The sequence below is a fragment of the Alosa alosa genome, chromosome 6, assembly GCF_017589495.1.
Source record: "Alosa alosa isolate M-15738 ecotype Scorff River chromosome 6, AALO_Geno_1.1, whole genome shotgun sequence".
NCBI classification, from domain to species: Eukaryota; Metazoa; Chordata; class Actinopteri; order Clupeiformes; family Clupeidae; genus Alosa; species Alosa alosa.
Window position 1 is genome coordinate 291,891 of NC_063194.1, and position 27,909 is coordinate 319,799.

The 27,909-nt window shown below is 40.3% G+C and overlaps 1 protein-coding gene across 1 annotated transcript in view; it reads left to right on the forward strand.

Moving 5' to 3' along the window:
* Window positions 1-8,839: 8,839 nt before the first annotated feature.
* Window positions 8,840-27,909, forward strand: part of usp31 (ubiquitin specific peptidase 31) — a 204,920-nt gene continuing 185,850 nt past the window's right edge. The window contains exon 1 of the mRNA XM_048245616.1: window positions 8,840-10,704. Coding sequence (XP_048101573.1) covers window positions 10,159-10,704 — 546 coding nt within the window. The 5' untranslated portion in view covers window positions 8,840-10,158. The remainder of the gene's footprint in view (window positions 10,705-27,909) is intronic.

Below are 27,909 nucleotides of genomic sequence, written 5' to 3' on the forward strand. Positions count from 1 at the left end.
GCTCTTATTTCTTCATTGTATGTGCCTTCTTATTTTTACTTTTTATATTGTTTACTTGAATGTTATGTTTGTCTGTGGGCCTAATTGGTAAAATATGTCTTGTCTCCACCGTGGGATAGTGGGAAACGTAATTTCGATCTCTTTGTATGTCTTGACATGTGAAGAAATTGACAATAAAGCAGACTTTGACTTTGTATGCAGTCTACAGATGAGAACAGAATGGATACTAGTGTTTTAGAAAGATTAGATTAGATTAGATTAGATTCAACTTTATTGTCATTGTGCAGAGTACTAGTACAGAGACAACGAAATGCAGTAGACAACGAAATAATTTACTGTGATTTACAGAAAATTAACAGTGTTGGTCATTTGGTCTTTTGAATCAGGGCCCAGGGGGCTAATATTTTTGATTATAGTGAATAATTATTGATAATTATTAACAAATTGTGACCATACCAGGGCTTTCTTTTGTGGTTTGTCTAATAACTCCTCAACTCTTGTGAGGTCCTCCCACAGGTCATTGGGAATCTGTACTCTTCAGACAACTGGCTGGTGTTCTGGACCGGTTGTCTGCTAGTAAGAGCCTGCAAAAGCAGGGTGTTCTGTCGAACCTGCACCTTCAGCTCCTCCAGTGCCCGTAGTATGATGTGATCACGGTCTGTAGGACAGAAACAATTCACAAGTTATTGTCTTCATGCTTAGCATACAGATTCTTAGTATTCTTGCTGATATCAAGATGTTTGTGTACCAGATTGCACAGGGGTAAGGGCCCTTGGTGGTGTAGCCGATGTTGATGGCTGGACAAGTACTGTAGATAAGAAGAGAAATGCTTTATTGGACAGTGGACATACTTGGGTCATTGTCTTGCTGAGTGGTTCAATGGCAATAACATGTAATGTTCATACACACCGCCCTGAATGGCGGTTTTGTTTCATCAGACCAAAGGACAGACTTCCATTGTTCACTCAGTAACACATCATAGTCATATTTAGTTTTGTCTTAGTGAAACTAAGTTGCTTACTGCAATTATTTTGTACCTGTGTCTTCATTCTGAGGCATATGGCAGGGGAAAACAGGAGGTGGCTGGAGCTGGGGCTGTGATTGTGGACGGGGTTCTGCACGTTTTTTTGCAGAGGGCCTGCATTGGGACAAAAAAAAAGAAGAAAAAAACATAAAAAGGCATAAACTACTGCAATGTTGGAGTTGTTGGAGAGGCTGTTTTCTAGCCTGATTATCTCTGTTATCTAGTGTGATACCTCTTTTTGGACAGGTATGGAGACAACTCCTTCAGTTTTGTAGAGTGTAAGAAGGCCTGCAATAGAACAACAGAATTATAAACTATGGTGGACTTTTTTTCCTCATAGCTTTTGGTAGATGTTGCCTGGCTGCTTCGTAAGTACCTGCATTTAAGAGAAGCATAAGTAAGTTACCTTGTTGAAGGCAAAGGTGGGAAATTCATTGCAAAATCACATAGGCCTAGGCTACTTCCAATGAAGCTATACATGGATTTTTTACTAGATGTTGGTATGAACCCAAGCAGTCCACATATAATAAGACATGTTTTGAATTATATCCATAAATTGAGTCATTTGTAAAAACGGATGGAAAAAAGATGGGAAATATTGAACGTGTTAAGAAAAAGCAGTGTCCCAAGGCTACTGAAGGTAAAGAATCAGAATAACCCTTACGCGCCCTACCATTCTAATTTCGTTACAATTGTAGGGCCTAACGATGACCAATCGTCTAATATCTCAGCTGTCCAATCACTGATTTTATTTCTGAAATCTTCCCCGTAATGTTGACAACATAAACTTCTGTTTGATGTGATTGGTTAAGGGGTTTATGGCGCAAAATGTTTTGGATACTTGAAGATGAGTCATGCAACAATAAAGTCAGTCAGTTACAATTACAGCATAGGCCTACATTTGACATGGACAGCCCGACGCCGCTGCACTTCGTTGGCGTTTACTTCGACTGGAAACTACACAGCTGGATAAACTGAGACAATTAATATATGTTTTTACATCGGTTATAGTTATGGTTTATCTTAATTTGTAGTCCTAAAATCATGTTATTTGAAAGTACGCTTTCTCATCGGCGTCAACATAGCAGGTTAGTGCACCGTCATGTTTAACTTTATAGCTGCATTAGCCTACTCTGAACTGCTTGCAATATTCTCGTTTGCCTTCGATGTCAGTTATTTTTATTTGAAAGTTCATTTAAAAAGTTAGTTTAATCTGCAAGTTTGTTTCATAGTACCAATTTGCTTGTATTGCCAATTGTCAACATACCAAAGCTGAATAGCTTAGCATTATCCGTCGCGTTTCTATGTGTTACGTTCTCTGACATGACAAAAGTTGATTGATGTTTTACTTTTTATATTAAAGCGACCGCCGTTTGATTTCGATAATGTGAGTGCGTGCGTGTGTGTGTCAGTCAATCTAGTAGGCTACTCTGCATACTTTTTGCAGCCAACTTATAATGTATCTCTGTAAACATTGTTGCAATCCCTCTTCATTTCTGCCTCGTAAAGGCTATGGGCTACGCTACCACTTCAACACCATTGATTGTAACTGTTCAAACTGTAACAGTTAAACTGTTCAAATTGTAGCATAACGTTAACAGTGCCAGCTCAATGTGCGTGTGAGTTGCTAGGAAAAGGGCTGATGCTGACCAAAAATAGGGTAGCTAAACCCATGTGTAGTAAAATAACTTTTCATACTTAAAAATATTTTGAGTTACTCAGAATGCTTCAATAGTTTTTAGGCTACCTCTTCTTGTGTGTGGATGTGCATACACGCACACATCTGTAGTTTTGTGGTTTTAATTTTTATTTTAATAAAGGTATTACATTTGTATGATTTTGCTGTTGTTTCAGATGGAGAATGACAAGATCTACACAGACCTTCTTGCAAGCCTGAAGAGGAAGAGGTAGCTGACTGCTGATGAGCTTGTGCTCACAATGCCCAATACGACGGAGTATTAGGGCCACACATGAAGGAAGAAATATTTTTGCCATGACGAGATTAAACTCGCCATGTCGACATTAAACTCGACATTTCAAGAATAAAGTTGAAATATCATGTCGACTTTAATCTCGACCTGTCGACATTAAACTCAACATTTTGAGAATAAAGTTAGTTTGGAGAGAGAACGACCGCTCGGGATGATTGAAAGGGAGGACAAATAAAACATTCACATATCATGTGAACAAAACATAAAACATTAACCTCCATTGCTCAGCCAAATACTTTCCTGTAGGTCCTTATCACGGAGTTACAGGCAATAAATGCGATGGTCAAAAGTAGCCTAAATGTCATTAGCGGTTTATTTATTTATCGTAGGCCTATTATTAAAGAGTGTTTTTCATCTTGAATGTGCGGTGGCCTTACCCACGTAAAACAGATTGAAATAGCATTTTGTATAGAAACATATCATTGGATACATGTATTATTCTAGCTATATCCTAAACGGCATAGTGCATGGTATTTCCAACCGCGAGATACAGCACTTCACGATGACGGCAATGAGTAGTTAACAGACAAGACGCAATCTATCTGAATATCTGTAATCTATCTGAAATAACACCTATTTGATTTGAAGCCCATTATTCATGTAACATATTGTGTGTTAGCGTAGGCTAGCTTAAACTGTGTACGCTATGTTTAAACTGTATTCCGAGTTTAATGTCAGCATGTCGACTTTAAAGTCGACTCGTCGAGATTAAAGTAGATATTATATTTCAACTTTATTCTCGAAATGTCGAGTTTAATGTCGACATGACGACTTTAAAGTCAACATGTCGAGTTTAATCTCGCCATGGCAAAAATATTTTTTTTCTTCATGTGTGGCCCTAATACTGGTACCAATGACCATGAGGGGATGGAGGAATAAGGTATACTGTAGATGGTGTGCATAGGGTGGTGCAGACTGCCACTAAAAAACACTGTGTGAAATAGACTTTTTATGTTGTTTTTCACTCACATTATTGTCTCAAGCCTATGTGGTTTTATCAGTGGAACTACACAGGATGCACTTCAAAGCACTGAAAACTTCCTTTAAAGGAGAATTCCGGTGTGATATTGACCTAAAGTGTGTTGAAACATGATACCGAGTGTGAACGTATATGTCTCATAGCTCACCTTGGCTTGTCCCCTGCACTCAGAAATCTGCCGCTAGTTAGACAACGCTACCAATAGTGTTTCGTTGTGGTGCCTCGGGCATCGGCCTAGCCATGCAAATAAATCACTGTTTTACACCAGGTTTGATAAGGGGTAAGATTTCAAAATATAATTCCGTGGAAATGCATGGATTCCAGTTGCTACTACTGGAAGCAAATCCATGCATTTCCACTGAATTATTTTTGGAATCTGATCCCTTATCATACCTGTTCATTCGTACATTCGAGCTATGAGACATACGTTCACACTCGGTATCATGTTTCAAGTCACTTTAGATCAAAATCACACCTTTATCCTTAAAGCACCAGTGGTACAATTATACCCTGTGAGAGGAACATCACTCACCATTGACCAGCAATGCACAGAGCTCAGGAGCAAGATTTCTATTCCTTGCCTTCAGTAGCCCTGGAACACTACTGTTTCTTAGCGTGCTCAATACTTTCCCCCTGTGTCGTTATAGATTGATTGATTGATTGGTTTGATTTAATGACCACACAGCCAGGCTGGTGGAATTTGTTTTCAGTACAGCTCTTTGGTATAGGTTCCAACGTTACATTAAACATACTATACTATATAAACATATAGTATATACTTACAGACAGACACATTAATACATTTTCTTGTTATTGGTTGCATTCATCGACAACCTTTTACAACAGCCCATGTCTGTTAAACCCCTTTCCCCCTCTGAGTATATGGCACTGTATGCTGTGTCTCACCATATTTTTTGATGACCTTCACCAAATATTCCCCCCAAGTCTCATCTGGCTCCTCCACAGTTAACACGGCTGCCTTCGCCTTTTCAGTTCTTTTGTATGGTGGCCAGTAAGGCCACCTTTTCATCCACACTCAGCCAACATGATGGTATCACCTCCACCTCATTAGATTCACTGAATAAAACGACTGCAAACATCTAAATAAAAGGGTTAAACGTCATTGTACATTTAGAATTGAAAGATTGATTGATTGAATGATTGAATTAGGGCCAGATTAAATTTAATTGAATTAGGAACATGATTTTATAAGTGATTAAGAGGGTATACGACAAGTCTGGTTTTATATGGAATTGCCACCATCTTGCAGTCTTTTTCTGTTATTGTTGATGTTTCTGTAGACATCTCTTCTACAACAGCTGTTCCCATTTGAAGAGAGTTGACTGGGTAGTTGAAGAAGGGCTGTTGTTGTACATATTGTCGCACCACAAACGAGGTAACACCAAGAGTTGTTTGTATCTTCTCAATTTTGAAAATGGTACTGGCACACAACACAGAGAGTGAATCTGTCACAGGTGTAGTGAGACAGTGAGGCAGTGAGATGGGATGGAAGGGAACCTGATGGCAGACGGACCCTGCTGATGTTCGATTGTTCAGTTAGTCGTCTGACATCCTGTTGCAGTGATTGGTTTGGCTTCCTAATTTGTCTTTTCAATTTGTGTAAGAAATTTTCAAAGGGAAAGGCAGAAATGTGGGGCAATGGGCCAAATTTTCTAACATCACTTGCCAGGTGAATCAAATTATGGACATTGTAAACGACAAAATCACCATAAATGACTGGAAAATTCTGCACAAAAACCATCAGGACGTTCTCAGCATAATCGCAGTAATGCTTATGCAGACGGGGTGAACATAATATGGAAATGGCAACATGCAGCAGGACGAAGTGATCATACATTAGTTTAGGCAGTGTTTTCTTTAAAGCAATGGGGCCAGTGTACAGCATTATGTTCTGAACTCGGTGGCTTTCCACCGATCAACCTCCCTCAATGACCTTCCCTTTCTGCCAAACTCTTTAGGCAGATTCTTCCCCAGTCTTATCAGCCTATCTGATATGACCGTTATTGAGCAGTTTCCTATTCTTGTTGGGAGTGGGCCTTTCATCCATAGCCATATGACAAAGATGGTTGATTACGAAGATACTTCATGAGAGGCCATTTCCTGTCCCTGGAAATGTATGCAAATAGGGTAGCAGTACACGCCCCCGCACATTTATGCAGTGATCGGGCTCTCTTTTTAACATTGAGGTCTATGGCAGAATCCAAGAATTTCCCAGAATTTGTCAAAGCCTTATTTTTCTGAGCAATGGATGCACATTTCGGACATGGTATCATGATCTCCAAACCCTCCTCCCTATTTCAGTAGAATGTCGTGATAGTATGACCCTCCAGTCGGGAGAAAATCAACATTAATGAAGGTGTACACCAAGTTTATTTTGTACTCCGCTTGTCTGGCGGGAACCGGTATGCGTTCAAACGTAAGTCATACTCGTCAGTGACACGCCCCTGTGCAGGCGGGAACTGAACCAGAGCCCGTCTCTGACTGAACTCCACTTTGCCCTCATAGACATGAACTAGGGCGACCCATCTTGCTACGCATTCATTATCTTTGCATATGAGCTTTTGCACCACTCCCAGGCAGATGAGGTGCATAAAATCCAAAACAAATTTAGAGACCATGCCTATATTAATTTGGAGCAGAGCACTCTCACCCTCTTTGTGATGGTCAGTATGTGTTTGTGCCCTAAAGTGCTCATCTGTCCTCAGGACAGAATTGGTATCTGAGGCGGTGGTTTAACCAAGCACCCTCTTGAACACATCGCTCACATCCGTAGTAGGAGTTGTGGGCTTTTATGTTTTTAACAAAGGCTCTTGCCGGTGAATCACACACAAATGCTGAAATTTCGATCCTATAGAAATAGGACTGGTACTCTAAGCCATCAGATGCAAGCTTTCCCATCTCTGGGACAAAGTCAGAGAGGTACTCATTTTCATCTGATGGCTTGGAATATCCACAGTACAGAGATATTACGAATGGAATTCGGCAAGGGTCTTCTTCAATTAGTCCTTATATAGGCCAAAATTGTTGATTGCTACTCTTGAAAAGAGGCAAGCCGTCAATATTAATTTGTAGATGAAGTGTGTGAGTGCTCTTTAGTATGGCGTTATCATCTATTCTTGCCCTGACCCCATTTGCTACCCCAAAATAGTGCATGGAGCCCCCAGCTTTTGACTGCACCTCTGTGGAAGTTGGAGTTGAGAGGAGAGTGCGGCCATCCTTTGGAAGGTTTACATTAGGCAAGTGCTTCCGAAGTACAGAGAGAAGACTTGAGAGGTGACTAATAGGTGTGTTGGTTGCAATTGCCCATACTTTTATGTCGTCACGCAAATTGCTGTCATCAATTGAGTTAGTGTCTTGCTCATCGGAGCTAATATACTGTAAGTTAGGGAAGCACCAAAGGCAGAGGAGGGCATTTTTCTAAATATATATATGTCATAGTAAAATTAATCTGACAATGTACAGCACTATTCAGATTGTACATGAAAAAGGTTGTCATGTATGGATTCAAGAGTCCAAGGTTTCAAATGGTGTATAATATTACTATGCGACATAGCAATATGGTACATTGATTTAGAATGTTGGGAGGGGGGTAGGTGTGCCGTAAAAGACCACCTGTCTGCTAACAGGTTTTAAAAAGACTTATCACTTCAAGAAATACACTTTGCTCATGTAAAAACTCCTAATAGGCCTTTATCACGGCAGCCCACGGGCAGCTGAAGCAGGGCTGTTCAATTTCCTGTTGGCAGGCAAACAACAGGTGTTCCTAAAAACATTAACGAGGCCTCTGATTGAAGTAACTGTGGCCGAATCTGACACTTAATTAGAAACACCTGTGCTCACACAGGAACAGGGCTGTTCACTTCCTACTTCGGCTGTCGTGATAAAGGCCTATTACTAATATGCAAGTTGTTACGCCAGAATAAATCCAGATTCCAAGCAATGTCCAAGCACATTCTGTATGTAAAATACAAAATTTTATACTATTGAACAACAAAGCACAAAATGGGTAAAAAAGGTGACGGCGCACCATAAATGAAACAAAATGAGAAAAAAAAACAGGATTGACCAGGGCCCGTAAGCAGTTGAAGTTTACCGATAGCTAGATAGATAGATAGATACTTTATTGATCCCCAGGGGAAATTCAAGAATACGCATAAGCTATACACTCATGCAGAAAATGGTGAAAAGGTATAACACAGGTGTAATTCCAATTTGTTATTATTGGTTGGGCAGCTGACGTTGGGTCAGTGTTGGCCCAACGTTGGAATTCCAACTCTTGACGCTGCCATTTGTGGGTGTAATTCCAACGTTGGGCCAACACTGACCCAATGTCAGCTGCCCAACCAATTGCAATTTGATATTATTGGTTGACCTGCTGACATTGGTTGAATGTTGGCCCAACGTTGGAATTCCAACTCTTGACGCTGCCAACCATTGCCAACCATTACCAACGTTGGGCCAACCTGCTTGCTCTACAGGGCCAATAAAGATCATATTGCTAATACTTTGACATGTATAGGCCTATTGAAGCTTTAGTTATGATTTCATAAACATACATGAACATATAAAATGTTAACATTGGGATTCATGAACACTTTATTTTGTGCAGGAACTTGGATATCGCTGTTTTTTTTAAGAATAGGCCTATTTCATTGATAATGATATAGGCTACTTCTAATATGACATGTCACAACGGTTTTTTTCCCCGACGGCTCCTGGCAAAAATTACACTATAGACCCTAAGAAAACATCATGCAAAATGTGGTGCTTTTATCACCTCGGTAATGGTATTTTCATTATACCACCGGACTATGGCAAGTCCCCTAGCCTGCCTGAAGATCCTCCGCCCCTCGTAATCTAGGTTCCAGGAAGTAGCTCGTCATGAAATCTTGTTCAGACTATCTACAATCTCTGCAACTAGCATGTATATTCCATTTACGGTTAGGTTTTTTTCAGCGTATACTTACTATCCGGCTTGCAAATGTTTAACGTTAACGCAATAATAACTGACTTGGAAGAAATACGGAAAGGAAGGACATTTAGGATTTTCAAACATCGGGGTTCATTCAGGTCTCTGAGGTTATTCTGAAAAATACTGACAACTGAGGATTCGTGCTGAACGTGAACCTAAATAAGTCGCATCATATACGTTTAACGTTATATTAATGCAAAGAGTAAAAACACTAGTTTTATTAATTGTTTGGTAAACGAGAGCTAGCTGTCAGCAGAATAATACTGACCCTCTTAACCTAGCAGCTAGAACTAACGGTAGTAACGTTACTGTATGCTAATGCTAGCCAAACAGACCCTAGCAAACTAACTTGGGCTAGTCGGCTAACGTATTGGCTTTGCTAGACATTCTCTGATGTAAACAAGTAAATATGACACCAATGTCACGGAAACAGCAACACGGCTGCATTAATTGGCTTTGTGAAGAAAACCTTGCTATGCGGAAAGAGCTGTTTTTCAACTTCCTAGACAGGTAGGATAACGTGATGCAGGGGTGAAGCAGCAATAAGCCGTGCGACGTTGAAAGCTAAGGTTGTGTTAGCTAGTCAGTAGCTGCTAGCTTCTGAAATGAATCAAATTATGATTTGTTACATTAACGTTAGCACGTTTTCGTTCGTGCTGTTTAAGCACACAACAACGCCTCTGTGAATTGCATTTGTGTAATGAATTGGTTACATTAGCTCTAGACACACAGATACAAAATGTCAGTTAACGTCAAACAGTAATGTTAGTGAAACCTAGCTGACTTCGATAGTTAGTTGCCAACGTGAAACGTTCAAGCGCAATGTAACTTTAAGTGGAGAACTGCCCAGTGTTGAGAGGAATAATGTTAACGTTATTAAAAACACACACTGCTAACGTGTTAACTTTGTACGCCTTACTGGGCACCCTAACGTTACCTGTCTTTACGGTCATGATTTCTAGAAAGGTGTGGTAAGAGACGCACTTTGATGTTCATTATCACGCTTATCAAACATCATTATCAAACATCAATTGCTTAACGTTAGTGAAGGTGTTACTTTATTTACTTTATTTCAGTAACGTAAACTCATGTCAGTTCCATTGAGCAGACCTTTGCTTCATATAACGTTAAAACTGTTGTAGTGTCAGTTAGAGCATGGAGGGATGCCCTGATGACAAGCAGAATCATGTTCAGTAAAGCCTCAAATAAGGACAAGAAGTCCGGCTTCAGTAAGAAGCTTTTTCGAAGAGGCTCTTCTCGGGCGGTTGGCAGTTTTATGAGCAGGGTCTTGAAAACACTTACAACTCTATCTCATTTTGGCTCAGAGTTACAAGTTACAGATGGGGACAAAGATGATGGAGGATTTACCTCCTTTAATAGTGAGGATAAAGGGTCAGTTGCTTTGGACTACAGTGACAGTGGAAGTTATCTTAGTCAGGACAAGGTTCCTGGAGTGTCAGGACTGAAGAACCATGGAAACACCTGCTTTATGAATGCAGTTCTTCAGTGCCTAAGCAACACAGAACTCTTTGCTGAGTACTTGGCTTTGGAACAGTACAAAGGAGAGGAAGCCAATGAGGACAAACCAAAGACTAATGGGATACATTTGCATGGGAAAACTCCTCAGGACAGATGTGAGGTGACACAGCAGCTCTCTGGATTAGTACGAGCTCTGTGGACATTTGAATATACCCCACAGCACAGCCGGGCATTCAAAGTAAGTTTAAGGTTGTGGGCCTCTAAACGGTTTTCAATAATTTGATGAGAAATGATGAGAGAAATTATTCAAAATGATGAGATGGATGATCATGTTCGATAATATTAACAACAACAATTATTGTTATTAGTATTGTTATATGAAGTATTAACATACCTAGGGTGACCAGATTTGTCAGAACTAAAACCGGGACACTGCGTGGCTGCGTTTAACGTGAACATGAGGCAGGTCAGACAGACACAGCCATTTTTTCTTTAAGCCCAAAAGTTAGAGGAGGTTGGGGGTGTCACCCCCAAGAAAATGTATTAAATATTGTTATGTAATGCACAAGTTCTGTACACTTTCAGTCAGAGAAATAGGGCCTGCACTATGCCTAAAACACGAGTGCGAAGTCATTTGTCTCTGAAACATTCCTCACCGGTTATCCAGACATGCATGAAAACATTTAACTCACAGCCATAGGTTATTTTGAGAATGACTTTCTCTTCAACATTGTCGTAGCGTAGCTCATAGCCTAACCTTTAAAACGAGGCAGATATGAAGAGGCATTGCAACAATGTTTAGAGATACATTGTAACGTTGACACACGCACACACACACATTATTGAAATCATACGCCGGACACTTCAATAGTGGTTGGTGTAAACCAGGACATTTTAGCATCCCGACAGGCTTTTGTCGGCAGTCGGGACACGCATCTCAAAATCGGGACTGTCCCGGTTAAACCAGGATGTCTAGTCACCCTACACATACCTGATCTCCACCCAAAACAAATGTATTTAACCCATCAAAACACCAATAGAATTCCACATCAATGCGCCAGATTCCTAGCCTAGAAATCTAGACGCACCCTAGCGGCAGCAAATTACATTTGCTGCCAGGGCTAGTCTAGCAACTCTCCGTTGGCTTGTGAGCTCGAAAAATTAAACTATCAGGCCAATCAAATATTGTATAGAGTCGTTAGGTGGGCTTAACATAATGATTGATGGCAGAGTTGCAACGGTTTGGCTTGAATTCCCTGCTACTTGAAAACAAATAAGATAATGTTGCTGTTGGCGAACAGTGTGACACGAGTTAAGCTTTTATTAAGTTGGCAAAAGTTTGAACTAGCCAACTAGCTCCGCTGGTGGGAAACGCATGGGACTCATAGCGCTGTCCTATTGCGTGCAGAGGGAATTTGAAAGACAACCGATTATCCCGCCCCTCGGACTGAGCACTGCGAACGGTGAGTGCCCTTACCCTACATTTTAATGTGGGTCTGGCTCGTCAGGCTACCAGATTCCTGAATTCTGGTTAAATGGTACACTATGCAGGTTTAGGTATTTTTGGTCACTGTAGAGCTCCCTCTAGAGTCACGATATTTTTACTCTACTGTTGTAAATAGCAAACTTCTTGTGACTTTTCTCCCCTGTACAAAATGAAAATGATTTTGTTGTGGAGGTGAAGTATTAACAATAGGCAAAAACTATGTCCAAAGAGTTGTATTTACTGACAAGGTAATGTTTCACAATTCTCGCGAGATTTGTTGGGCCACCGTTCTTGGAAGTTGCATGGCTGGTTTTCTCGGTAGCAACTCCACTGTGTCAAAGTTGGCATTACATCCATGCGCTTAAAGATGCCCTGCCAAACGTATTTCATTACTTTGTGGTATTTCTGAAGTTCTACCATGGACCACATTTTTTTGTGGAAAACATACCTTGGTTACCTTGTTTCAAGCCATTCTAGCGTGGTATTGAAAGCCTGCATGAAGACTCAGCTCAATTTGTGCCAGTTCTCATTAATATTCAAAGAGCTAAGCTGCTTGACTCTGATTGGCTAACAGCTAGTAGGTTTTTTCCATAACATAACAGCCATTATCAACTAATTTTAGCTTCATGGCATGAACTTAGCTTGGCTAGCGAGTGCTAGCATTGTCCAAATGTGCATGATGTGCAAATGTGTTTTTGTTTCTTTTTCGCTGGCTCTGTCATGACGGATGTCTAAGAAACTCCATCGTTACCTTTTTCTAGCCGGTGCCAGGCGTGTATGTGGGTAGTTGACAAATGGGCAAGAAAAAGTACATTTTTTGGAAAACATCACTTTTTTAGAAAATACACATATTTATGTAGTATGACAACTGCAGTTTCAGAAAATAGTACTGGTCACTCATTTTGTCAATGACTTAACATATTATTTTTACGTTTTCACTCAACTGCATTGTAAATGTGTCCTATGGTGTGACATTTAAAAAAGTAAGAAAAACATTATATTAAATAACATAAAAAATACCTCAGACAGAATTGTTCACATTATTAAAACATTAATTTCTTAAAGTGATATTTATTTTACATCAAAATACTAATTAGAATTAGCCTGGCTAGCGCACTTCTCAATGAGACGTGGTCTGGGAACCAAACGTTCATTTTCTCGTATTTGAAAAAAATGCCCAGATCCGTTTATTGGGTGCCACGGATGTCTATCAAATGCGTCTGTGCATAGCTCATCATCGTCTTGCTTTCCCCCCTGTTTTGTGATTGGTTCCCTATCTCAGGCGAAAATTTGCTCCATGGTCTCCAGGCTGCCTTAGCAGTGTGAATCAAATCGCGCGCAAGGCAGCATGGGAACACCCAGGCTAAATTAGAATAATTTTCACCATGAATAGATGAACTTGATTAACTTTTTCCTATGAATGTCAATAAAACTTTTTCGCCAACCCTACAAAACTGTTTGAAATTGTAGCTATCTAAGAGGAGATATTATTGTAACTCCCCTAATGCCAAACCTGACTTTTTCTAAAAGATATTTTGAAATTAAGATTATTTTTCTGTTGTTTTATGTTTGTCACACCATAGGACAAAACGTAACACCAAAGGACAAAGATAGTCATTGCATAAAGAGAGTCAGAATATATGAAGTGTTTATTGTAACATTGATAAAGGAGGAAATTTTGTTTTTTTTATTTTTCAACAGTATAAACTGTGCAAAACACGTAGCACACCAAAAGTAACTTTGATTCTTATAGATCCATCAATAAGGAAATATTGATGCATAATATCTTTGAGAAATTCAGTAAAATGTAATTTCAAAACAATACTGTGACATTGTCAAACAGCAAAATTAAGTAGTTAAACGGTAACAGTGAAGATAAAGGGCCCTATGGTGCACCCTGCGCTACTACTACAGATTCTAAGGTGGCGCAACGCGCAATGCAAGGCTTATTCTTATCTTACACTCAATAAAGAGAGGAATTTTTCGCCATGCGCTCCAATTTTATTAAACCTTGCACCCAGGGGTGTGGCAATTAACGACATAAGGTGTGGTCTGGCACATGATCCAAAAATCGCTATCTTACACCATCTAAAAATCATTACGCCACTGACCGCGAAAAACGGATATAAAGCACAGCTGAAGACATACTGTCACAAGATCAGCAAGCAGCAACTCCTCTGCAGAATAAATATCCTTAGGATTTTCTATTCAGTCATTCAAACATTATTGGGTTAAGTGTTGCTTTTTTCAGGCTATGTTTTGGATGGTAACCCCTTGTCAGTCCATAGTGAAAGTACTTAACTGTGTTTAACTGTTTTGTCATTGACTACAAGACTATGGTGAAGTTTTACTTTGCCTATAGTTCAAATAATAGGCAAGTAGATGCATATAGGTTATACTCTGCTAGTCACAAATAAGGTTTTAGTAAAGCAAGGTTTAGTGGAATCCCTGTTCCATATGGTCTCGCGTGCAAGCAGCTACCTTCAAATGCACCGCTGACTATCAAAATACCGATGCGCTGTTTGAAGTTGCGCTGCTTGCTGTTAAAGGGAATGATACCATTCTCATTGGTTTAATGGATGTTACACCCAAAACACACCCATTACAGATTGAGAAACATAAGAACAACCCTTTTGTGCCCAGCGCCCATCGTTTGATCACAAAATCACGCCATTAAATTAGTGATTGTAGACTGGCTATAATGTCTAGAAACTTTGCGCCTCTGACCATCTGTTTCTAAACGCCAAAATAGGGCCCATAATCCTCAACAGGGAAATTCCATTTTAAGAACAATGCATAACATTCATGTACTCCATTCCATCTAAAATATGCTAAGAGCAGTTTTTAATCATATTTTACACAGTCATCTACAATGAAATTCTTTTCGTTAGTGGCAACACTGGAAGTTCAGAGGGAGGTTGGGCCAAAGGTCTTGCAGGAGGTTCCACTGGCTCCTCCAGTACACTGTCAGGAGACTGTGGTGTTGTGTTCCCTTGTGATTCCTTCCAAATCTTCCTCAATTCGTTTTGTTTCTTCCTTCCTAGTGCTTTAAAGGTTGTATCAGCGGTAGCAGGGATACGTCACTTCTGTTGATGTTCAAACAAAACAGAAAGCTAGCTCGCTACTCCCTCCCCCTCCCTCCCGTGCAATTAAAACTCTCCTAAGCGCGCATCTTGTTGGTTATTGGTTGAAACACTCTATTTTGCCTTTGAGTGGGTTGCCAACCCTTGTTGGTAGCAATTGTTTTTGTGTACAGATCTCGGAGCCTAGGCTGCCTACAGAGACGCGATTTTTTTGACGGCCTGCTTATGGGGCAGACAGCTAGCGGATTGTTAGGAAAGATTAGATGAATGTGATCATTTATGTTTGGGCCTTTTTTGGGTCGCTGATACAACCTTTAATGTTGAATGTATCCAATTCCCAGAGAGCCTTCTATTCATGATAGAAATAATGATAGAATATAGTATATTTGAATGCAGTAAAGCAATTCATTACACTCGTTATACTTTCTGACACTGAGGCCGTGGCCCACCAGCCCACAGTTGCAAGGGGGAAGCGAGACGGCCACCATTCAACCCGAAAAAAGTCATATAACCATTCCAATGACTCTGAAGCTGTTAAATGAAGGTAAATTAAGCTAAAAAACTTGGGTCATTCCACGTCAGTTCAACCAGGGCCCACGCATTTAGGTCTCAAAAAATTCTGAAAAAATTACCAGGTGTACCTATGTTACCCAGGAGACACACTGTAAAATTACTCTTATGTAAGATCAATACTTTCCAAGATACAGCCAGTTTTACAGGGGGATAAAATTTCCATTGATCAGTTCAGATATTTGGGAATCAATATCACCAAAAAACCCAAACTTCTCTTAAAATGTAACTATATTGATTTGACAGACAAAAAACTTAATAGACTTAAAACTATGATAGACAACTGATATTTTTCAACTGTACAGTGTCATATAAACCCCATTAAGACCTGACGGCCTCTTTGCAATACTGGGTTGCTCCCCTTATTCAGTGACTCTCTCCATTGACCTACAGCAGGCCCTTATGTTTGGTATGGTCATAGCCAAAAGGGTTATTTTAAGAGAATGGAAATCAGCGTCCCCACCTTGTTTTAAGATATGGTTGAATGATATGGTATCCTGTTTGTACCTGGAAGACACTACACTACACTGCGCTACACTTTGTCAGACACCCACCGCAAATTTCGTAAAATCTGGGGGCCTTTCACAGACCATATTAAGAGAGAACAGTCTCAGTACGAGGTTTAATGACATACGATTTTGTTGTACTGTATAATGTGATTTGTTTTCCTATCCTTATGATGTGAATTGTTTTCTTTCTTTTTTTTTTGTTGTAAAGTTTATTTTTTGGGATTTGTATGTCTTTAATGACAGGACAGTGGAGAGTGACAGGAAGCGAATGGCTAGAGAGAGCGGGGGTGGGATCCGGAAAGGACCACGGGGCGGGAATCGAACCCGGGTCGCCGGCGTACGGTGCAGGTGCCCCAGCCAGTTGCGCCACAGCTGGGGCCATGTGAATTGTTTTCATGTAAATTGCTTGCTGGGACTTTGCCCTTGATTTGGGCCTCTTTTGACCTCACTTGGTACTCTGCATCTTCAAAACCTGTGGACATTCTTTTCAGTTTTTGGACTGGTTTGCATAGATACATAGTGGTATACTTTATAGGAACTGGCAGTTTGTTTTGTTTTGTCTTGTTTGGTGTCTGTTCATGGATGTAATACAGAAAATCTTTAAAATAAAATTCTTAAAAAAAAAGTAAAGGTAAATAGTAAGGGTTACAGAAAATAAAAGTAGGCCTACATTATTTGTGTAAATACTTTGACTGGTAATTCACAAAGCAGTAACCTTTCGTAGAACTGTCCAAAAAAGACAGCCCCCTAAAGAGATGGCATCATGTCATGTTTCAATACATTCATATATGTTGTAATTCATATTAAGTTCATATATTTTTAATAATTCATATTCTGTGACTTGCATAATTACTAATAGCCAACTAAGTATCTAGTAATTTCATATTGATTTAAACTATTAGACTACACTTTTCTTTAATGTTATTAGGCTACATTGGTGGTGTGTAAGTCTAATTGACTGCCTGCCACTTTAAGAACGTGAGAGTAGCGTAATTACATTTCTAAGTGGATTGGAAGGCTTGCATCTCACTGTGTTTGGCTACGAGTGGAACTTTTTGCATAGTGCATTACGATATGTGGATGGAATTCGGGATGTTGTCTATGTCATTAGTTTAAATAAATGTTAAAAAAATAACTGTGTAGTGCTGGGCGGTATGACCAAAAATGTATATCACAATATTTTTCAAAATTCTTACGGTTTCACGGTATATGACGGTATTTTTTTCCATGCATAATCAGATGTTCACAGCATTTTCTACAGGTTGAGAGAGGAATTGCTGCAGTACATTGACTAAGGATGGTCTATTTTACTGTCATGATGTAGAATAACTCCACACTAGTGGTAATGCAGTTTTGCATAGCCCCAGAAAATGATGCTGTTTACAAAGAGCCACTCATGATTCTAATGCATCAGAATGCAAAGACAAAGTCAAAATACATAACTTTTACTGTGCAAATTTCACAAAGATTTTGTATGAAACCAATACAAAAAGTAGTGCAACTTGCAATAATTATACTTTTTTGAAAATTATACAATTTAAAATAAAACCTCTCTGCTAATATGCTTACTCTGACAAATAGGCCTATCACAAACATGCCTTATTGTTATTGTGTGGTTTGCATGACGTTAGTGGTAGGCTAACTTCATGTAGATGTGGATGTCTTGTTTAAGTTTTTCCGATCCAATCGCCTGAAGGCGTTTTTCTCGAAAGGGACTGATAGACTATATAGTACTCAACAAGTGACTGAAACCCAGGAGTGCACCCCTGTCTCCAGAAAGACTGTATTTAAACCAAAAAGCACTTTTCTTCCTCCAGTCAATAACTCCTCGCTAGAGACTTTCTGCCGACTGGTAGAACAGGACACCTTCACCTGCTTGGAGAGGGAGGACTATACAATTAGGCCCAACCTCTTAATTTCTGAAAAAGAAGCATTAAAGCAACTAATGTCGGAAAATGATATCGTTATTAAACCTGCAGACAAGGGTGGCTCTATTGTGATCCAGGACAAGTCGTCTTATGTTGCAGAGATTGAGAGACAACTCCTTGATGGAAATGCATACATGCGTCTATCTGCTGATCCAACCATGAAATTTAACAACGAGATAAAGTCTAAATTGAAAAAAGCACTTTGTGAGTCATTTATTGATGATAAGGAGTATAAATATTTGTTACAGATTAACCCGGTAAGACCAGTCATTTACACTCTTCCAAAAATCCACAAGAGGCTGGACAATCCACCTGGCCGCCCGATTGTGTCGGGCAATCAATCTGGAACAGAACCTCTCACAGTACATTGATTATCACATTAAGGAAATAGTCTACAACCTGCCCTCCTTTCTGAAGGATACGACTGACTTCTTAAACAAATTGGCTAGCATAGGAGAGGTAAATGCATCGGATATGTTACATGGATGTGACTAGTCTGTATACGAACATTCCACACACAGATGGTTTAGCATCCTTAAGATACTATCTAGAGACTCACCAAGTGCCACATACTGACTTTTTAATCTCATTGGCCACTGATGTCCTGACCAAAAATTATTTTATGTTTCAGAATAAATTCTATTTGCAGACACAGGGCACAGCAATGGGTTCGCCAATGGCACCCAATTACGCAAACCTGTTTATGGGAAAATTTGAGCAGGATTTTATTTACTCAGATAATCCATTCAAGCAACATTTGAAAGTCTGGTACAGGTATATTGATGACGTATTTTTTATATGGAAAGGGACACGAGGAGTTGGAAGCTTTTAACATTTATGCCAACACTAGACTGCCGTCCATACAGTTTACCTCAAACTCTGACCACAAAGCCATAGCCTTTCTGGATGTACTGGTCAGGAAGGAGGACACCTCATTACACACTGAGATCTACCGAAAAGACACAGATCGCAATGCGTTATTGGATTACCGGAGTTTCCACCCGCCAGCACTGAAACGCAGTCTACCTTATAGTCAATTACTAAGAGTAATGCATTTGTGACAGCGATGAGGCTTTTGAACGACAAGCAGGAGAGATATGCCAAAGATTTTCACACAGGGGATATAACAGTACATTACTACAGGGTTGTCTTGAGCGTGTGCAGCGCACAACCAACGCACTAACGTAATAACTTCTAGAGCACATAGACCGACCACAAGCACAAACACTCCAATCACTTTTGTGTCGACCCATGGAAACATATCTAATACATTGAAACACATTGTACAACGCCATTGGCATATGTTAAGTAGTGATCCAACAATTGGTCATGTTTTTCAAGATCCCCCGATTCTGCTACAAAAGAGCATCAATCTAAGAGACTGCCTCGTGCAGTCATATCTCCCTGCTCCAAGCCCGCTACGTCTTTCGTTTAAAATCCCAGACGGCAACTTCAAGTGTTTTAATTGTGTAACGTGCAACTTTATGCTGACTGAAAAATCGTTTACACATCCAAGCACCCACAGGACGTTCAAAGTAAAAGGCAGAATTACCTGCTTAACCTCTTTTGTTGTGGACCTGTTGACGTGCCCTTGTGGGCTAATGTATGTGGGTAAAACAAAACGTCAATTAAAAAACAGAATCTGTGAGCATAAGTCGAACATCAGAAAGAATGACGAAAAATCGTCGGTTGCAAAACATTTTAATTCTGCAGGTCAGGATGTTAACTCACTCAGGTTTATGGGCTTGGAGACTGTCAATCAGCCTAATAGAGGAGGGGACCGTGAGAACCGCCTTCTACAGAGGGAGGCGTGGTATATATTTAACTTGAATACATGCACACCTAATGGAATGAATGAAGACTTATCTTTGACTTGTTTCTTGTAAAAAATGTCTTTTGTAAAAATGTCTTTTGTAAAAATGTTTTTGGTAAAAGTGCTATTGGTGTAAATTCTATGATGCGTGATACATGATGTTATTCTATTAACAGAAGAAGCAATGGACCATTTTAATTGAATTATTGTATGGGATGACACTGCATCACCATTGGTTGATTACGTGGGAGTGTGTGTGGGTATAAATAAGTGAGGTTGTATATGTATCCACTTGAGCACACTGAGGAAGGCGCTAAGCCGAAACGCGTCTGTGCAATAAAACACATATGCAAAGTGCGGTCCCTTTTTTTCTGAGTTAACATTTAAGTTTGGCCAAGCACTCTCAAACTGAGTGAAGCCTGCTCCTACCATATACTTTGTCTTGTTAGCCTGCCATGAGCTTCGGTTCGGTTCGTTAGCTTTAACCTACCTAGACTATGAAACTTACTTTCATAGTCTAGGTAGGTTAGTAACACCAGGTTGAGAGATGCAAGTAAAGCATATCATTAACGTTAGCCTTCTATTTATTGTAATCAAAACGGCAGAGTAGTGAACAAACAAGTTCTAGGGCAGTCTCTGGTGTCTGCAGAAGTGAGTGTGGCATCTGACTCAATATTCTGCGTGAGGGACTGTTGTGGTAGTTGAAATTTCACGGGGAAACCATGATGATTGGTCAAATTTGCGAAAAAGTTGTTTGGACAAAATTGCGAGGTCGCCCAGAATTCACGAGGATTTGCTGAATTTGCGTTAATTGTTGCGATCGCGAATTCCTGGAGGGACTGAATAATATAGCCTTCCAACAGGTTGAAGCAGAGTTTTGATACCAACGTTATCGATTAGTTTCAGTTTCTCTCGCCTGCATTGAATGAACGCTCATACCACCACTTTATTGTATGGCTCCATGTTTAATGACATCAATAGCAGAAACTTTTGATCAAATGCGCAGCAAATTATCAGACGAAGCACCAGGCCTAATTTCACTGCACGACTCCGTGGACCAGCAGTCTCCACGTTGCGGACCCATATTTTGAGAAATGAATAGACCACAACCAATTTCAATTCTTCGACACGGTCACCGTTAGACTAGAGGGGAGAAGGGATGGGAAAAGATCTGGGCACAGTTCTTCCAGAACTTCGTGCCAAGTAAAAGCGTTGTCGAGATGTTTGTGTGAAAGAAACGAAGCGTATAGCCTAGGCCAGGGGTGGGCAAACTTTTTGGCTCAAGGGCCACATTGGGTTTTGAAAATTGGCCGGCGGGCCGCACAACAGCCCCCCCCCCCACTACACACACTTAAAAAAAAATAATTATAGCCTATAATTTAGTATGAAAAGTATTTCTTTTAAAATATGAATTGCTTAAAAATACTGCTAATTTTATGTTGTTTAACAAATGGATAAATTGTCCACTGTCGCTTTAAGACAGTCGCTTTAATTCACGTTTATTTCTCAATGATCTTCTGCCTGCTCCGCTATGGCTAGTGCTGTATCTACGGCTGGGCCCTCTCACAGTTTTTAAATGGTCAGTAGTGGGAACTACTGTTGCCTTCATGATTTTCCTTTTAATAGTTTCTTATAAGAAGGAGATATCAATTATCAACAATGACAAGCCAGCTGGAACCTGTGGCTCTCTCTCCCTCTCGTGAGTGCAGACGCGTTCCCAATTAAATGGATCGCATAATGTTCACGTTAGATCTGCTGCAAAGGAGATAACTAAGAGTTAACTTCGTTTAACATGATGTTTTGACATTGACATTGTAAACGTTCTCTAAGGGGGTGAAAAACAGTTTGCAGTAAAGCTAACCAACGTCGCCTCTATCGCAGGAAAAAAATTGCGAGCAGCCTGATGACCAAATGAAATGCTCGGCGGGCCGGATGAAAGTGCTTGGCGGGCCGGATCCGGCCCGCGGGCCGCAGTTTGCCCACCCCTGGCCTAGGCCATAGTGTGACATGCGTAAACCAATGGTGTAGAGATGACGCCGCAGGGTTTTATTTAGGCTAAGAGAGCCTACGTTTGCATTTAGGCAATTTATTTTCACAATACTTTTCTTTTCACATACTACTTACTTTTATTGCATTTGTATTGGTTGTTTAGAGTAAAAATAAAACGGTCGGTCTTAACGCAAGTTTACAACCGGCAAGTCGGTCGGACTAAAAGGGGGAAAAAATAAATATTTGGGTCAGTTCTAAATTGACAGGGTCGGTCGGGTTACGGCAAACGAAAATATTTTTATGGATGGCCTGACATTCAGCCATCCTTGCATAGGCCTACGAAAACTGTCAAACTGTGGCAGGGCACCTTTACCGTTTGAACCGTATACCATAAGTTGAAAATTGTATAAATTAGGTATATTTCGAATCCTTCAATGATGCCGAGTTCAACGCACCCCATGACGTCAATTTCCGCCATATTGAACCATCCGCCATATTGGATTTTATCGAAAGTGAAACTAAATTTTCAGAGGTCGCACATTTTCTTCGATTTTTTTTTACGAAACTTGGCACAGATGATTTTCAGACCATGCCTGACAAAAGGTAGTTATAGGCGTTTTCGATATTCAAAAGCGTTAACGCGTCAACCGCCAAACAGGAAGTGAGCTCTCAGCAAGGCTTTGATGTATTAAGTCCAAACTTGGTGCAGATATTTCAAATAAATACAAATATCATTGATTACACTATGTTGGGTTTTGAAAATTCACAGTTTTAGTAGTAGTATTGGGCAGTATGCGATCAGATCATCAGTCACCATGGGCATATTTGGATTAGCTACAGGTGGATTCACAAATAAATAGATTGGCCTAGGGACCTACATTTGGCAGGATAGCCTACTTCTAAATATGGCAATGCATTATATTATTTTACATTAACAAAATGTTTATAGAACGGACTGAAAATAAAGTAGGCACTGATGTTCTTTAAAGAAGAACTATGTAGGTCTGGTTATTCCTTCGCTGTTTCTGGGTTTTCGCTGGATTTGGGCTCGCATTTTTAACGGCTCCCCCTGCAGCTTCGGTAGCAAGTGACTGCTATGCTAACCCCCCACTAGCTAGCGAGCTAGCCATCAAGAAACCAAGCTAAACACATACAGGGCTCACTATAAAACGGTCAAGCAAACACATTGTTCGAGAGACTATCAAACCACATTACAAAAACGAAGTTCACCCAAGGGTAGGCTACTTACAATTTCAACAGCAACAAAGCCAAGTCGGCGTCCGTTTTGCAGTCTTCGAAACTACAATCTGACTACATTTTCGAGGCGCGATTGGATACTTCTGCTAAGTCACATCCGGTTTTCTTCGGACCGGGAACAGAAAGTTGCATATTTGGTTTTTCTGCGGAGAAGCGATAGGGGGAGACAAAGCACCCACCAAACGACCCAGAAAGTGTTGTAGAACCATCAGAACGACTCTGAATCTGCATAATTAAGGTCATTTTTGCTAAAATTGTTGCATAGTGCTTCTTTAAAATCTTGTTTCCTGTAAATGTTGTCAGTCATTCTTATCTTCGCAATGACCGATCCCAAGCCCCGCCCCCTTTTACTATTTCACAATGAGGACTTCGGAGGACCTCGGTCAATTTTGACATTTCTAGTGTCGATTCTGTATGACAATAATGCTATAATGCTTCTTTTGTGAGTAGCTCAAAAAGAGCTCAAAAAGGTTCAAAAATATGCCTGAGGTACTTGTAGAAGTGACATCCGATATCCTGACCGTGTGAAACGTTAACACAAACTTTGCATAACTTTGGATAGGCTGCTACTTTTCAGTAAATAAATCTGAGTTTGTACGAAAATGTTCCCTTTATTTGTGTTCATAATTACACACAAAAACATAACTAAACCTGGTTTCCACTGTTGAAACGACAATGGACAATATTAAGCCTACGCAAAAATGAATACACTTTTACCTACCTTGCAGTAACTAACTCGCACACTCATACAATTGGAAGACGTGCTAACAAAGGCTACACCTTCAATCACGTATCGCCTTACACACAACCAGCATGCTTTCAGCTTTTAGGCACAGGCTACCTTGCCATGTTTAACTTAGGATAGAAGACTGTTCACAGAAATAAGCTAACGATACATTTGTCCAAAAACGCAACAATAGCCTACTGCGATGCATTATCTTGATGGCTGGACGATAGCCTAATGCCTTCTAAAGATCAAATCATGTGCCGTATAGGCTATGCAGTCTCGAAATCACCAATATTAGGCCTACTACATTGCCCACATTTAAATTAAGTATAACAGTAACCAGTGGGCACTGATGAAGTTTAGTGCAAGACAAATCACGTAGCAGCAGTGGTGCACTTGATAGTGTCTGCCTGCCATGCAGATATGTTGTGCATGGTATGGTTTAATCTCGGGATAGATCTAGTGGTTTCTTTTCAATACACTTGTATATTTTATTTATTAATTTATTTCCTAATCTTCCTAATAACACACTCTAAAGCAGCCATTCAAAATAATAAGTATAGGCCTACCGAAGCGAGGCTATCTCTCTACCCCCCAACATGAGCTGCGTAACAGGCTAGCCACTCAAGTTACGAACTTGGATCAGCTCCTTCTTCAATTAATCCTCAAAATATGGTTAGATTTTGTTATTTTATTATGGACACGTCAACACAATATGTTTGTGCAGACCTCTTTATTGAATCAGTCACATCTGAAGCAAATAAGGTAAACTACCCACTCGTGATAACGTGCTAATTGTTTATCCCCAGTTAACATGCATCCCGTTAATAACACCAGATTGATTTGCCCTCGATTTGTGCTGTTCCACGTCGTTGATAAAAGCGGACATTGTGAATGTGTCTTCCATTGCATACTGAAGGCCATTCTGGCCTCTGCTTTTTGAAGCAATATTACACGACCAAAAATGATCTAGCACATACTGTTACACTCGGCTAAATGTGCTGCATCCCCATGTTGAACACGCGTTCCCTCACACTTAACTGCAAACTTGACCAGTAACTATGGGACTGACAATGGGAGGTGGGGCTTGGGATCGCTCAATTGGTGCACTTGCATGTTTAACTGTTGGCTACAGTGTAAAGTTACATTATGTGTAAGTTACTGTGTCCCCAGATTTTTGTCTGTGCTCCTACATTGTGTAGAGCCCTGACTCACTCAAAGTGTACACACCGAGTCCAATGTGATTATTTTAATATTTCGCTCTATTATACTCAAAATTTCCCCATTGACTTAACATTGGTGATTATGACATCACAATACAGTCATTAAGCAATTAGAATCCTGTGCCAGGTGGCCAGGCCACCTGCAGCAACTGCCAGTCTCGGGCTTTAAGAAAAATAGAAGTCTTCACTACAGTAATTCCCTGTTAAACAATTTAACAATTTGAACTACTCAACTATTTAACTGTATAGCCATTTCAACTGTCAGTTATCATCAACTATGCCTCCAGCCGACTATAAAAAACCACCACCTACCTAGCAACCAACATGGCAACCATTGAAATAAAGCATCTATGTCACTTTCCATAGCAACCGACATGATTATACTAGCAAACCACTATAGTAACTTATTTTATTTCTGATAGTAGCCTCCATGGATACCCTAGCAAAAACCTAGCAATGACCTCATGTACCCTAGAAACAGCCTAGCAACCACTTTCACAGATAAAACCTAGCAACCAACATAGCAACCAATATGACTAACCTAGCAACCAGCATAGCAACCACTAGGGTTGGGCGATGTCCCCTTAATTGGCATTTGACAAAGTGTACAGTAAAACATTGTGATGGAAGATGATATCGTTGGGGGTTGTGTGGAAGACCTGCTCCAAGAAAATCCTCGTAAAAGACGGATAGACAGCCAATCTGAACACTTGCTTGTGCACCAACCAGCGGAATATGCGGGTCTAGCAAAGCGGGCCTAGCAAAAAAGCTACTTGCCTAGGCCTATACCGTGGTCGCTCATTTAAAATCTAGTAGCCCAGTCTGTACCTCATATAGGCTACTACTAGGGGTGTAACGGTATATTCGTATTGAACCGAAATGGTACGGGCGTCACGGTTCGGTGCATGAATTTACACGGAGAACACACGCTATAAAAATAAATAAAACAGTTGGCAAATGAATTAATGCAATGCGGAACTACTGTTCGATACGTGAGTTCATTAGGGACACCTAATCTGTAGTTCCGCTTTAGCCCTGTGAAGCTCTCATTGGCGCAAATGCCGCCTACGTAGGCTACAGTTTTTTGTCAGGTCGGCAGTCAAGTGAGTCAGTCAGAGAGATAGCAGCAGCACTAAGGATGGGTATGGCGAGTGGTGGTGACCCACAAGAGAGATCTCTTTAAGATCGCAAGTTTGGGAAAACTTCGGTTTCCCAGTCAGTTACAGGCGAGAGAGTGGTGGATAAGACTGTCGGCAATGTTTCATCAGTTGTTGGGCATGTGAATGGAAATACATTGAACATGCTAATACACATACGACTCAATCACCCAGATGTAGGTCTACCAATCACTGGAACGAGACAAAAAACATCTCCCTGCATTTCTTACCAACCTTTAGATACAGATAGGGCCAAAACCTATGGCTTAAAATTATTTTGTAACAACGGAAAGCGGTGTTAACCATGTGGTGATTACCTTTTATGTTAGGGTAACTTGTGTTGTGCTCTCACATGAAGAGCTGGCAGTAAGTGCCAAGTGTCAACGCTAACCAGGCTAATAAACAAACCATGCGAACGGTAGTCAGAAGTCATGTGACTTCTTGTTAGGCTAGTCCGTTCATGAAACGAAAGGAGCAATTTCGTTTTTTTAAAAGAAAGCAAAATAGTGTGACATTGGTGCGTGACAAAGAAAATAAGCGATCCCGACAATGGTGGCAAAACACTAAACTACTTGACTGCTAGATAACGGGGCTAAACATACCCCAATGACTATGATTCTGAATACAACTAGTTCGCTAGTTTTGTCAACACATAATTGGCCTGATACATATAGCGACCATAGAAATCAAAAGCTCTACCACCGGTACGCACTGCCAGTTCCTACAAGGGCAGGGACATCCCTCTCCTTTTTCAAAAAAGCTCCTGAAGACCCAGCTCTTCAGAGAACATCTCCTCTCATAGCACTACTTACAACAAGTCTTGCTGATCCTAGCACTTACCACCTGTCTTGAACTGACACTCAACTATTTAAAAACAGCACTCACTGATGCACTTATTCTTACTGTACTCTACCGTTTTTAAATTGTCCTAAAATTGTTGAGAGAATTGCTTTAAAACTTAAACGGTTACCATGTTAGTCGCTTTGGTTAAAAATGCGTCAGCCAAATGTAATGTAATGTAATGTAGATTAATAAGTCTTTTGTTTTTGCACCGTTTGGCTGACAGCCTCTAAAGTACCCTACATAGGCATCAGCTCAATTTAATTTCCAGGAAAAGGTTTTTTTATGTTAAAAAAAACGGAATTACAGCAGGAATTAGTGCCTGGCATGTGGGGACGTGGCATCACGATGGTTGCTTCCCATCGTGATGTCTGTCAACCATCACGATGGACATCAGTTTGGGCAAAGCCTTGCTGCACAAGTGACTGAGCTACCGAAATAAGCTCATGCGCATCCGATGGTTTGGGGATATTGTCGCACACTATGCAAAAGGTTTCGGTGCTCAACCTGTTGTTACTCTTCAGCTAAATAAGGTATTCCAGAGAGAAGTTGTATGTTCCGTTGCAGACAAATGAATCCATAATACCATGGACATCAATTCTGGTGTAAACATACCAGTGCAAATAACTCAAGTCTCAGTAAGCTATTTGTGGCGGTTTCTTTATTTGGTAAGTGAAATTCGCATTTTCCTCTCGAGTTAAACATGTGCTTGCCTATAACAAGGCTTTTACGCAATAGGCGAAAAAGAGCACAGAGATAAACAACAATGCGCTTTTACTGTAGTGGGGCTTACGAGATGGAAACGAAAGGGAAAAGGCATTTAAATGGTGTTTTGTCCATTTAAATTGTAGCCTAATGCAC